The sequence below is a fragment of the Sabethes cyaneus genome, chromosome 3 (genome assembly GCF_943734655.1).
Source record: "Sabethes cyaneus chromosome 3, idSabCyanKW18_F2, whole genome shotgun sequence".
Taxonomy (NCBI): Eukaryota; Metazoa; Arthropoda; class Insecta; order Diptera; family Culicidae; genus Sabethes; species Sabethes cyaneus.
The window spans coordinates 147,513,501-147,526,620 of NC_071355.1; the positions used below are offsets into that span (position 1 = coordinate 147,513,501).

Sequence of the window (13,120 nt, forward strand, 5' to 3'; positions counted from 1 at the left end):
TCGGGGGCCTTCTTGATAGCCGCTTTCATGACCATGTTCGAGATACCATCCAGTCCCGGTGCCTTGCTCACCTATAGCGATTGAACAATCTCAATAAGTTCCTCATTCGTGACACTCGCCTCCACCCCAGCCTCTAAGCCGCTTTCACTCACGTAATTTTGAATGTTCGGCGCGCTGGCCGACCATCCTGCACTATGGTCTGAGATACTGGAACGTCGGACCCCACGGGCTCGCATTGGCACTAATGCGCAATCTCTCGAATTTCACTCTTGAGCACCACTCTTGTGGCGGCAAGTACCGCATGACGCTCTGTCTTATCTTCGTCCGACCGGGCTTGTTTTTATTCGCCACTTGCTGCCTTGTTCTGTGAGCAACGCCGTAACGGACCGCCTGGTGGTTGCTGTGAATGTAGCCATCGTCTACCTTCTACTCTCTTATCAGTCCAGGGTTGTAGAAGGTCACGTCGATAACCGACTCGGCACCGTTTCTGATGAAAGTACTTTTAATGCCGACGTTGGCCAGGTCTACGTTGAGCTTTGCCAGGGTCTCTAACAAGATCCAACCTCTCTGGTTTGTGCGACGGCTTCCCCACTCCTCCGCCTAGGCGTTGAAATCAACCGCCACAACCACAGACCTTAAACCCGCCAGCCCTACTGCTCAATAGACTAACGTGGCGGCGCATAGCAGCTGCAGTAGAACACCCCGGCCATTTTGGCAACCACGAAACCCTCGTCTGAGGTGTAGACAACCTCCGGAACCGGGTACCTGCTTGTCGTACATATAGCCGTCATCCCGGTTCCATCCGAAATTCAGTTACCGTTTCCGGCAGGGAAGCGGTATGGGTCCCAGATGATGGCAATGCCCGTCGACGACTCAGTAACTGCTTGATACAACAGCTTCTGGGCAACACGTAGCAGTGATTCAGGTTTAGTTGCGTTACCTGCAATACGGCCGTGTTTTAGTCGCCGAAGCGCCTGCCAGACACTTTGGGCCTCCTGTTGGTTGCTTAGCGTCCCGTTGGCCGGTACATATCAGGCACTTGGGCGGCAAAGTACAGTTCTTCGCTTTATGACCCGCACCGCCACAGCTCCTACACAGGTGGCTTCTATCTGGCCCCTTACAGCTCCACGACTTGTGCTCTTCTTCAAAATACCGGAAGCAGGCCTCCGGCTGCTGGCACACGCTCAGAGGGCATACGGACCATCCCACCTTCAGCGTAACCACTTTCAGGGCTGCGTTTCCGCCTACCAGGGGGGTCTTATAATTGCTATTTGAGTTCCCGCCGGTCCCTTGCGCAGACGAACTGCCTCGGTAGTCACCACCACTTCACATTGCTCCTGGAAAGCTCGTGCTACTTCCTGCTTCAGTAATCTCGTACAGGTTTTTACGCTATCGCCGAGGACCTTTGCTGCCAGCACTTTGTAGGCAGAACCCTTCTTAATGGCATTCTTTTCGAGTTCAAAGATCATGTAGCCCGTGCGATAGCGGCGGATACTCCGCACATCCGCGCCAAGACCCTTCAACTGATCGTCCCCTTTCATGGCCTTCGAAACTTCCGAATATTTCGGTCCCTCAGTTTTGAGGATAAGGGCATCGCCTTTGCTTCTCTTTTTTCTGATCACTTTCGGTGGAGCTGGGTCCTCCTCTTTCTTCTTTACTTTCTTTTTTGGTCTACTTCCCACTGATTGTCGGACGCTGACTGCGTCTTATTACCCTCAGCGAGTTCTTCAGTTGGCCCGCGACCAGTTGCGATCAAGCACTTCTTCGTGTCGGTGGGGATTTCTTCCCCTGGGGACTGCCTTGCACGTTTGGTGGATGCCTAGTTGTCGTTGGACTGCTCCGTAGTCACGAGGGTCAGCCGTTGACGGGCAGGCATCCGTTTGTGCAGACCGTAAATGCGTTGTCGGTCTTTTTCTCTGCCGCGTTTACTCGCGTTTCGAGTTCAATGTGCTCCTTCGTCGCAGCACGCATGGTGCTCCGAAACATGAGCAGACTTTGCTTTGGGTCCTTCGCTAGGGTGCTGCGACCTGCCACGAACTCGATAATGGTATCGAGCTGATGAGATGCCGCTAACACTCTTGGTAGTATGTCTCTCTTTCCTCCCACTGCTTTTTTTAGCGACGGGCCGTTCATCGCTGCGTCCGGCGTAGATGGAGTTGGAGCGACAGGCGTGCCGCTTCCCTTTTCGCTTACGCTGGCGCTTCTACTTCTATCGGCGGAGGAGATCTCTGGATACCACCTCTTGCAACCGGATTACCTAATCAACCGTCTTGGATAAAAAGAAACGGTACAGAACTTCTTAAGCGTTGCTTGACCCTCCATTACCTAACTTTCCACTCTTTCCTTTCACTCCTGGTCCCATTCTGTTGGGTTCTATCAACATCTTTGTTTCATTACTTTCTCCTACCGTCCTCTACGTTAATTGTAAAACTACCGAGTTATAAAAATTTAGTCTGACAAAATTCTGGCAGCCGAAGCACCCGGTAATACGAATAAAAGTTTTAATTTACGCAAAATTTATAAATAACGAGGATTTGGACCTTTTGACAACATTTCAAAAGAATCAATCCAAAACTGGAACTCGAACAAACTCTTCATGGATGCAATTGTAGCCGATAAATCAATTGATAGTAATTATGTTCAATTACGTTATAAACTATAACCGGGACACAGTGAATCACTCTACCGTCTAAAGGTTTGAACTTACATCGAATCCTTGTATCGAATGATACGAACGATTGAATATATGGCGCATAATCTGTTTTCCGTCTCGAAGGTCGCCTCCACGCTGAAGAACTTCAGTTGCAGCTCTGGCATAGATCAGTACTGCATCGTACAGATGGGCGGCGTGTATCGGTACCTGAAGAATAGAGACTTAATAAGGCAAGCATTTTACCGCAATAAATTGTTTATCCAATATGTTTGGAAAGTCATGAAATGCAAAATGATTTACTTCTAATCTTAGAATAGGAATGTAGCGGCATTGATAGCAGCTATACTATTTAAATTCGGTTTTAAATAAAGGAATCATTTTCTTAGGATAGAAAAATTACACTTACGTTAGGTTATCTAATAGAGAATAAACTAAAAATTCTTGTAATTTCCTATGACATGATAATTGTAGACAAGGATGCAAAACTATATAAGTTGCACACTCCATTACTTTCCAGGAAGCCAAAATAATTGACATGAACGATCGATTGATCAGCCAATTATCCGCGTTTTAAAATGCTACAAGTGGCTGGTTGATGATTTAGAAAAGATAAAAACGCAGTACCGTGAATTAAGGATATGAACAGTACGGGGAAAATAATTGGAGGAATAACATCATCGGAGCGAAGCATTACTTGTTTATCGCAAGCTGGTTTACCTGTATTTCTTGAAATATTTTCGGATTCGTTGGAAGTGGTACATGAAAAGGCTCCTGCCTGGCATACCATTTAATTTGATGACACAGTTTCCTATAGAAAATTGAGCGAAAAACCTTTAAATGATGCTGATGAACATTCTTAATATACCTACTTATATTGAGGGTTAAGTGGAAATAACGGTGAAATTCGAAGAACTGACAGAAAGGCTTCCTGCAATCGCTCCTGAATGTCTTTATAGCTGTAACGCTTTCGGTTCGGAAATTTATCTTTAGAATTTCCAATGTATTTTTGATAAAAATCGGAATACTCTGTAAAGAAAAAATAACGAAATAAGCGTAAAGAAACGGTCATGCTTTTTTACTCATGCAATACTCTGCTGCATAGATCCTGGTAAAGAGTTTCGAACAAGTTTAAATTGTTACCTTGATATATGTTACGTTTGGTACTGGAATCGTAAATTTCATCATCAATCGATATCACAAGATAATCGCCGTTATCCAAAAGATTTCTATTCTGCAGGCAGCGCACAAAGTCTACCATTTCGATGTATTCTCCAACGAAAATGTAAACTAAATTAAAAGAAGAAACAGATCTCATTAATTTATTGCCTCCAATCGATTATGTGTAAAAACTTTTACTTCTAGTTGTTCGATATGTTTCATCCACTATGTTTTGCAGTTTGTAAATTTTCGACGGAATATAATCAGAGTATTCCCGGTAATGATTGACAGTCAAGTTATTAGTCTCCGCTTGTGTCTGAAAATCGTGGCAAACAATTAATGAGGTGAAAAATTAATTTCCCCCACACTACTCGGTGGACGAATTTGAAACGATTTGTCGAACCTGGATGGCGTGCGCGATTTCCATACTCCAGGCGGGATGTTTTCCAGCCACTATAGTAAAGCAGTGCCAATTGTTGGCTAGCAGTAATGAAACGACACTCTTGGACACTTTAGTCGCCGGTGGCAGCGTCCGGGCAAAGCTGCTGTACACTGTCTTGTCTGTGACGGCAGCATCGGCGCATTTCTGATGAAAATATACATTTTATTGGATTATTCACCACAACTTGAGTGCGGTTTCAAGCTTTTCGGAACTCACATATGAAATCATTGGAATGTTCCAGGCAGCCGCTACCAACGCTTCGGTTGTGCAAGTTTCATCTGGTCCAATAAATGCCACGATTCCTTCGTCTCTCATTTCCGTCATTTTCCTATCAAACGAGACAAGCACATGTCGTTTAATATCCAATCAATGGTATTAGCAAGTCTATTATATTCAATGTTTTAGAACATTTGCATATGCTCGGCAATGTGAGATGTAATTAAGCTCGAAATTAGGTAGTGACACATCGGAAAGCTAAAAAGGAGCATATGTAAATTATGTTTTCCAACCTTAGACTTACATATGAATAAGGGGATTCAAAATGGCAACCCCTGCTTACTTACCGGATGGGATAAGCTTTCAAAGATTTCTGTGCTCCTATATCGACCGGCTTCAGCTTTATCGTTTTACCGGGAAGCAGCGCGGTGTTGTTATTGATGTTTTCGATAGCCAGTAGTAGGGCGCCCAATATGACCTAGTGGAATAGGTTCTACTTTAGCGCACTAATGTCATAACAAAAACAAATTATTTGAACGAAACACAACACAGTACTAATTACAGTAAACGAACACAATTATTTAATATCCCTTTGAGCTGTTCCACTCCTACATAATTTTCAACCAAAGCTCTATATTATAATGTCAGTTAAAATTATTTTTACAATAGAGAACATCAAACTCGAGCAGACCTTAAGTAACCAGAGCTCATATTTGGGTTTGAAAGAGATCAATGAATTGCCATCGAATCGATTTGCGGATGCCCTACTTAGAAACAAGGTCTTTGTAGAAACCCTGCCTCTACCTCTTAAGCAACAAAAAATTATTTCGTGAATCAGTGGTACAATTAAAGCAAAATAACTCGTGTGAAGTAGCTGGTAAATGGCTGGGCAATGCGTAACATCGGTACCCCGCGTACCTGCAGTTATAAAATAGACCCCGCAGTGGTCATTAGCCCTTTTATCCAGCAACTCCTCTCACTATCTCCTCGTGGTACCAGCCGGAATGCGAGCAACCTTGGTGGAGATCGGGTAACCAACCCCGGTGGAAGCTAAGGTCGTATACCGACAGGGAACGAGGCACTCATGCATCTGCTGAGTGTGGGGCAAAAGGAACAGCCTTGCCAGCCGTGAGCGTCTGACTCCAGGTTAGGGGTGGCTAGCGACGGTGATTCCACTGCACGGTGAATCGCCGTTTCCGTACCAGGTATGCGGCTGTATCCCAGGTTAGGAGCGGCATACAACAGCGACTGATCCGGAGCGGACGGCTGACTTATGAAACGCTGTGTCTCGCCAGCTATACCCAAGACAGCAGCCCTGTCCGCGAGACTAGGCATCGCAGCCCCAGTAAGGCAGTATGTTTAAACAACTTTCGCTAGGAGAAATTCAGGCAAGGAACTACAACCGGATAATCGGCATGGACACAGGCAAAAGAAAAAGGATAAAGATTATTGGAAACTTGGTACTTGGAATGTCAGGACTCTACTTGAATCGGCAGGCGCGGGTATCCTGGCAAGAGAGCTGCAGAAGATGAAGGTCGAGGTTCCAGCCATCCAGGAAGTGCCGGGGCACGACATTCAAGTATCACATCTACTACAGTGGCGGCGATAAAGCAGAGCACGGAGTCGGATTCGTATTACTTGGAAAACAAATGAAGCGTGTCATTAGGTGGAGGCCCATCAATGACCGTCTATGCGTGTTGAGAATTAAGGGCAAATTCTTCAACTACAGTCTGATAAATGTGTACGCACCGACGAACGACAAGCCCGATGACGTAAAACAGGCGTTCTATGTTCTTCTCGACCGAACATATGAAGAGTGCCCAAGACATGACATAAAGATAGTCATCGGGGATAAAAATGCATAGGTCGGACGTGAAGAGTTCTTTCGTCCCGTTATTGGTAGAGAAAACCTCCATCCTACCACAAACGACAATGGCCTGAGGCTAATCAACTTCGCTGCAGCCAGAGGAATGGTTATCTGTAGTACCCATTTTCCAGGATGGAACATTCGGAAGCACACCTGGAAACACCCTAATGGAGAGGTCTGCTCTCAGATCGACCACGTTCTGGTTGATGGCCGGCACTTTTCGGATGTCGCAGACGTGCGATCCTTCCGGGGACCAAGCGTTGACTCGGACCACTATCTCGTAGTAAGCAAGATCCGCGCACGGTTGTCCAACGTATTCAAATTGAAACCAACGAGGAAGATACGACTGAACATTCGGCGGTTATCAGCGGAGAGAGTTGCTGCAGAGTACTCTCAGAAGACTGATGAGCGGATCGGTGAACATCTCGGAGAGAACCTGAACGAACAGTGGAGACACATCCACGACGCGATCAGTACTACAGCGCGGGAAGTGTTGGGTACTACTGCTGCAGCCACTTCCAGTGAGTGGTTTGACGCAGAGTGCCAGCGAGTGACTGATGAGAAGAATCGAGCCAGAAGTCACATTTTGGCTGCAACTATGACACGCCAGAGCAGGGAGATGAAGATACCGAGATGCTAGAACTGCCGAAAAGAGACTTCACCGTCGTAAGAAACGTCAGCACTGGGATCGCGTTCTTGCGGAGACGGAGAATTGCTTCGAGAGGCACGATACAAGAAGCTTCTTTAATACGATCAACGGAATCAGGAACCAAACCAACTCCTGTTATGTGCAACGACAAGGAGGGGAATCTGATTACCGGAAGATCGGAGGTGGCTAGGCGTTGGAAACAATATTTCGATGCATTGTTGAATGGTGAACAAGATGGAACGGTCAACAGAAACAGGATAACGATTGAGGATGATGGACAAGCTGTAGATCCACCAACTTTGGAAGAGGTTAGGAAAGCAGCGAGAGAGCTGAAAAACGGCAAATCAGCTGGAAAGGACGGCATCCCCGCCGAACTTTTGAAAGTCGGGAGCGAACGACTGTATTGTGCAATCCATCAGGTTATACTAAAGGTATGGACTGAGGAGGAATTACCTACGGACTGGTTGGAAGGTCCCATATGCCCAATTTACAAAAAGGGCCATCGACTCGAATGCAGCAATTATCGAGGAATTACTCTCCTCAATTCTACATACGAAATTCTCTCCCGCATCCTGTTTCTCAGACTGAGACCGTTACAGGAAACCTTTGTTGGCGAATACCAGTGCAGTTTTCGAGAGGGACGCTCCACGACGGACCAAATGTTCACCTTGCGACAGATCCTCGATAAATTTCGGGAATTCAACTTGCAGACTCATCATCTGTTTATAGACTTCAAGGCGGCGTACGATTCAGTTAAACGAAACGAGCTGTGGCAGATTATGCTTGAACATGGTTTTCCAACAAAACTGATTAGGCTGATACGTGCTACCCTTGATGGTTCAAAATCAAGCGTCAGGATAGCGGGTGAGACTTCGGACTCGTTTGTGACGTTAGATGGTTTGAAGCAAGGTGACGGACTCTCGAACTTGCTGTTCAACATTGCATTGGAAGGTGCTATTAGAAGGGCCGGCGTGCAGAGAAGCGGTACCATCATCACGAAATCTCATATGCTCCTAGGGTTCGCGGACGACATCGATATCATCGGTGTTAACCGTAGAGCTGTGGAAGAAGCGTACACGCATCTTAAAGAGGAAGCTGCGAGGATAGGGCTTAACATAAATTCTACCAAAACAAAGTATATGGTGGCTGGTAGAGAGCGTGGTGGCCCTTCGGGTGTTGGAACTGCGGTGGTGATAGATGGAGATACTTTTGAAATGGTCGACGAATTTGTTTACCTTGGTACGTTAGTGACATGTGACAACGATGTGAGCCGTGAAGTAAAAAGGCGGATAGCGGCTGCCAACAGGACCTTCTACGGATTACGTAGCCAGCTGAGGTCCCGTAGCCTACAACTCCGTACAAATCTCGCGCTCTATAAGACGCTAATTCTGCCGGTGGTACTCTACGGCCACGAAGCGTGGACGTTGAAAGAGAACGACCGACGAGCTCTTGGCGTTTTCGAGCGTAAGATCCTGCGATCAATTCTTGGCGGCATATTAGACGAAGGAGTGTGGCGCAGGCGCATGAATCATGAAATATACCAAGTGTACAAAGATGCGGATATTGTGAAGCGACTAAAATACGGCAGGCTACAGTGGGCTGGTCACGTAGCAAGGATGCCGGATGAGAGACCAGCGAAAACGATATTTAGCAGAGAACCCGACCGAGGCCGACGACTTCGAGGCAGATCCCGTACCCGTTGGATGAGCGCAGTTGACGAGGATGCTAGAACAGCGGGTATTTGGGGCGACTGGAGAGTGGTAGCCCAAGACCGAGTAATGTGGAGACGGCTCCTGAATTCGGCATTGATTCGATAAGCGGATTGTCGCCGAAAAAGTAAGTAAACTCGTGTGAAGTAAAGCTTTAGAATCTGCAATATGTAGGACAAATGGCATACACATATCTTAGAGAAAATCTGTTTATATTCCTAATTGTTTTCAAAGCTTTTGATTTTAAATTAATATCGATTTTTTAGTCAACCTTTTTCCGGTTTCCCTACCCAAATGTAAGAGTCGCGTGGACTTGAATAATTTCACGTTTAAGGGTCACCCAATCTGGTAGCTTTACCAGTGTAACCGGGTGTGAAATGGGCACCTGAAAAGAGTGTCAAATAAAAATCAGGCTCTCTCAAGCCCCTACCAAGCGCCTCCACGAAGATCTTATTCGGACGATGGCGATCGATGTCCATACCTGGCAAATGCTCCATGTACCATACTTAGCTTAGCTAGAAGGTGCAAATTTGAGCGTCTGTTCCACAGGTGAGGGCGGTTCAAACAGCGTCTGCCTCGGAGCAAGCGAATATGAAATTAATATGAAATACTGTATACTATAAGCTATATGTAACATGGTGGAATGTTAAATAGAAATACGGAACGGATCAATCGATATAGGACACGGCAAAGAAAACGGAGGCGAATAATGGAAAACGATTGGATCTTGTTACTTGGAACGTCCGAATTACATCGGCTCGGAGCGGAGATGGCTGCTATTCAAGAAGTTCAATGAGAAAGGGTGTTCAGTCTAGCAGACTCTATTGCAGACACTTCTTTCAAGTACCACATCTACTGCACTAGCGGTAGAACGGCAGAACATGAAGTCGGTTTCGTTGTGTTGGGAAAGCAAAAGCAACAAGTTATTCGGTGGAGGCCCGTAGATGACCGGAAATGTTTGTTGAGAATTGAGGGCAAATTCTTCAGTTACAGCCTAATCAGCGTATACGCACCAATAAATAATAATTCTGATGATGATACGGACGAGTTCTACGACAGCCTACAAAAGACCCATGACGAGTGCCCAAACGTGACGTAAAAATCATTATCAACGAAGCAGATGCGCAGATCGGGAGGGAGGAATTCTTCCGTCCTGTCATTGGAAGACACAGCCTTCATCTGTCAGCCAACGATAACGCACTGAGGCTCACAAATTCCATCGCCGCCAGGACAATGGTCTTCTGTAGCACCTACTTTGCCCGTCTGAATACAGTGGACTCTCGGAAAAGTTAACTCTCTGAAAAGTTAATTGTTCAGAAAAGTTAAGCGATATTAGCTCTCATACAACACTCTAAAAAGTTAATTTTTTCCTTAACTTTTCGGAGAGTTTGAATTTATTGGTTGTCCCAGCGTTCGTTTACACACGTGTGGTGTCCTTTTATCTTTGTTTTTCATTTTTCGGTTTATTGTCACCTTTCCACTGCTTCATACAGAGTTGTATCATAGCAGGAATTAAATTAAACTCTTGTACCGGACAGTTGCAACTATAATTCGATACAAGCACATAGTTACTTCAGGATTTTTGATAAAATGCTGAAAAGGTGCAAACTCAGATCGAGCTTCAATGCAAAGGCACAGAAAATATGTGCGAACATTAACAAAATCTAGACTATAAAAGAACAAAGCAAACTAGTATAACAGATTAATTTAAACTTGCTGAAAGGAACTAATATTAGTATATAAAGACCTCGCTGCATATTCCCTTCCATTGCAACTTACATTAAAATGTGTATCCTATACCCGTGAATCTATTTTCGCTTTAGTTTTTATCATTTTTTAATAATTTTTAGGACTACTCAGAAAACTTTTCCGAGAGTCCACTGTATTCGGAAATGTAACTGGAAGCATCCAAATGGAGACTATAATCATAGATGTACGGTCTTTTCAGATTTTCGGATCAGATTTTCGCGCTTCGGCAAGTGTTGCAGAAATGTCGCGAATACAATGTGCCCACGCATCATTTATTCATCGACTTACAATCGGCGTATGACACGATCGATCGAGATCAGCTATGGCAGATTATGTAGTACTACGGATTTCCGGATAAACTAACGCGATTGGTCAAGGTGACGATGGATCGAGTAATGTGTGTTGTTCGAGTATCAAGACCAGTCTCGAATCCCTTTGAATCTCGAAGAGGGTGACGGTAAGGTGATGGGCTTTCATGTTTGCTGTTTAACATCGCTTTGGAAGGTATGATAAGAAGAGCTGGAATAAACACGAGTGGCACGATGTTCACGAAGTCCGTCCAGCTTCTTGGTTTCGCTGACGACGTTGACATCATTACACGTATTTTTGAGAGGATGGCAGAAACGTACATCGGACTGAAAGCTGAAGCCACACGGATTGGACTTGTTATTAATGTATCGAAAACAAAATACATGAAAGGAAAAGGTTCTAGAGAAGTGAATGCTGACCACCCTCCCTGGATTCATTTAGTCGGTGATGAAGTCGAGGAGGTAGAAGAGTTCGTGTCTCTGGGCTCACTGGTTACCGCACGAAATTAACAATCTACAAGACGATGATTAGACCGGTAGTCCATTACGGTAATGAGGCATGGACTATGCTCGTGGAGGACCAAGTGTTTTCAAACGGAAGGTGTTGCGCACCATCTACGGCGGAGTGCAGATGGAAGACGGAACGTGGGGGAGGCGAACGAACCATGAATTGCATCAGCTGCTTAGGGAACCACCCATCGCTCACACCGCAAAAATCGGTCGTCTACGATGGGCTGGGCACGTCGTGAGGATGTCGGACGACAGCCCGGTTAAAAAAGTTCTCAATAATGATCCGACTGGAGCGAGACGGCGAGGCGCGCAGCGAACAAGATTGATCGATCAAGTGGAAGGTGACCTGCGGACCCTACGCAGACTACGTGGCTGGCGAATTGCGGCCATGGACCGAGTGGAATGGAGACGACTTCTTCGTAACAGAGGAAACTACGGCCTGGAGCTGATTAAGTAAGTAGGTACGACCTTTTCGAGGACTAAATATCGACTCTGACCTCTATCTCGTCGTATGTAAGATTCGTGCAAAAACGAAGGCTCGCACTAAGAGGATGTTGCGCTTCAACATCCAGCGATCGACAACAGACAGCGTGCCAGCAGAATACGCCAGAAAGCTGGATCAAAGAATTGCTGAACAGCAGGGAAGAAGATATAAGTGAACTGTAGAGGATCCTCCATGATGCCATTGAAACAACTGCAAGAGAGGTGGCAGGCACAATGTAACAGCTGGTTTGATACCGAATGCCAGAGAGTGACAGATGAGAAGATCCAGGCCCAGAACAGAGTAAGATATATAGAGATTAGAGCAGCGGAAAAAAGAAGCCACCCTCTAAAAAAACGCGAGTACGAAGGGCACGCGCTAGCTGGCGCAGAGGTGAGCAACGGCACACCGAGTTTCTACAATACAGTGAGGTGCAGAAATTTTGCTATACGTATGATGTGCAATAATAGTGCTGGCAACCTGCTTACCGAAAAAACGGTGGTAGTCAGGGACGTAAAATGTACTGGTTGGTGACCAAAATCTGAACATATTTGACATTATTTCTTGTGACCAGTCATGCGGCACATTTCTAGTACACACGCACCAAGAAGAAATACCAGAATAACGACAACATCGCTTGCTTGTCGTGTCGCACACATTTCGGAGCGACAGAGCCACGCTTCAACATTCTAGCACCATGCATGACCAAAGGTGTAGTGGTTTTTGGTATTCTCGTGTGCTGCTTCATTCGTATGCCTACAGCTTTTCCCCAAATAATGCGGATTCAAAGAAGAACGTTCCCAAACTTGAAAACGAACTCTACTGCATATATTCCTACAAGATCTTTAAAGTAGTGGTCAACCACAAAACCGTGCAAAAATTCGTTACATAAATTTCAGGTGAAAAACGCATCAATAATTACACCTTCTTCGCTATCGCGAAAGCCTGTCACTTCTATACTGTGACACTTTTTTCGACTGGTCACAGTGAAATATGAATGTTTGCTTATTATCATGTACGTATTCCAGCTAGTTTCAACACATCGAGAGATAGGCTCTCTCGATACAGAAACAATACGAAGCGACGGTATTGGCTGAGATTATGACATGGCACTGCACACTGGCAAATGTATAGAAAAAATGTAACCGTTTCGGTCCCTGGTGGTAGTAGCCAGGTGGAATGAGCACTTCCAGACGCTGTCATTATTATTATTATTTATTATTTATTTATTTACTTCAACTTTAGACACTCAGTCTAAATGAAGATGCAATACTATGAATGGGAAAAGCCGACTTGAGTTGAGATTTAGTATCCCATTCTCAAATCGGCATAAAAACCCATTATCTTTTCCATTTCACAACGTATTATACACTTAAAC

At 45.3% G+C, this 13,120-nt stretch overlaps 1 protein-coding gene across 1 annotated transcript in view; it reads right to left on the minus strand.

Annotated features, from left to right (window-relative positions):
- Positions 1-13,120, minus strand: part of LOC128740247 (guanylate cyclase 32E) — a 41,782-nt gene that overhangs the window by 17,755 nt on the left and 10,907 nt on the right. The window contains exons 2-9 of the mRNA XM_053835781.1: positions 4,817-4,947; positions 4,470-4,581; positions 4,215-4,397; positions 4,010-4,127; positions 3,794-3,940; positions 3,523-3,679; positions 3,371-3,461; positions 2,708-2,860 (exon numbers count right to left, since the gene is read on the minus strand). Coding sequence (XP_053691756.1) covers positions 2,708-2,860; positions 3,371-3,461; positions 3,523-3,679; positions 3,794-3,940; positions 4,010-4,127; positions 4,215-4,397; positions 4,470-4,581; positions 4,817-4,947 — 1,092 coding nt within the window. The remainder of the gene's footprint in view (positions 1-2,707; positions 2,861-3,370; positions 3,462-3,522; positions 3,680-3,793; positions 3,941-4,009; positions 4,128-4,214; positions 4,398-4,469; positions 4,582-4,816; positions 4,948-13,120) is intronic.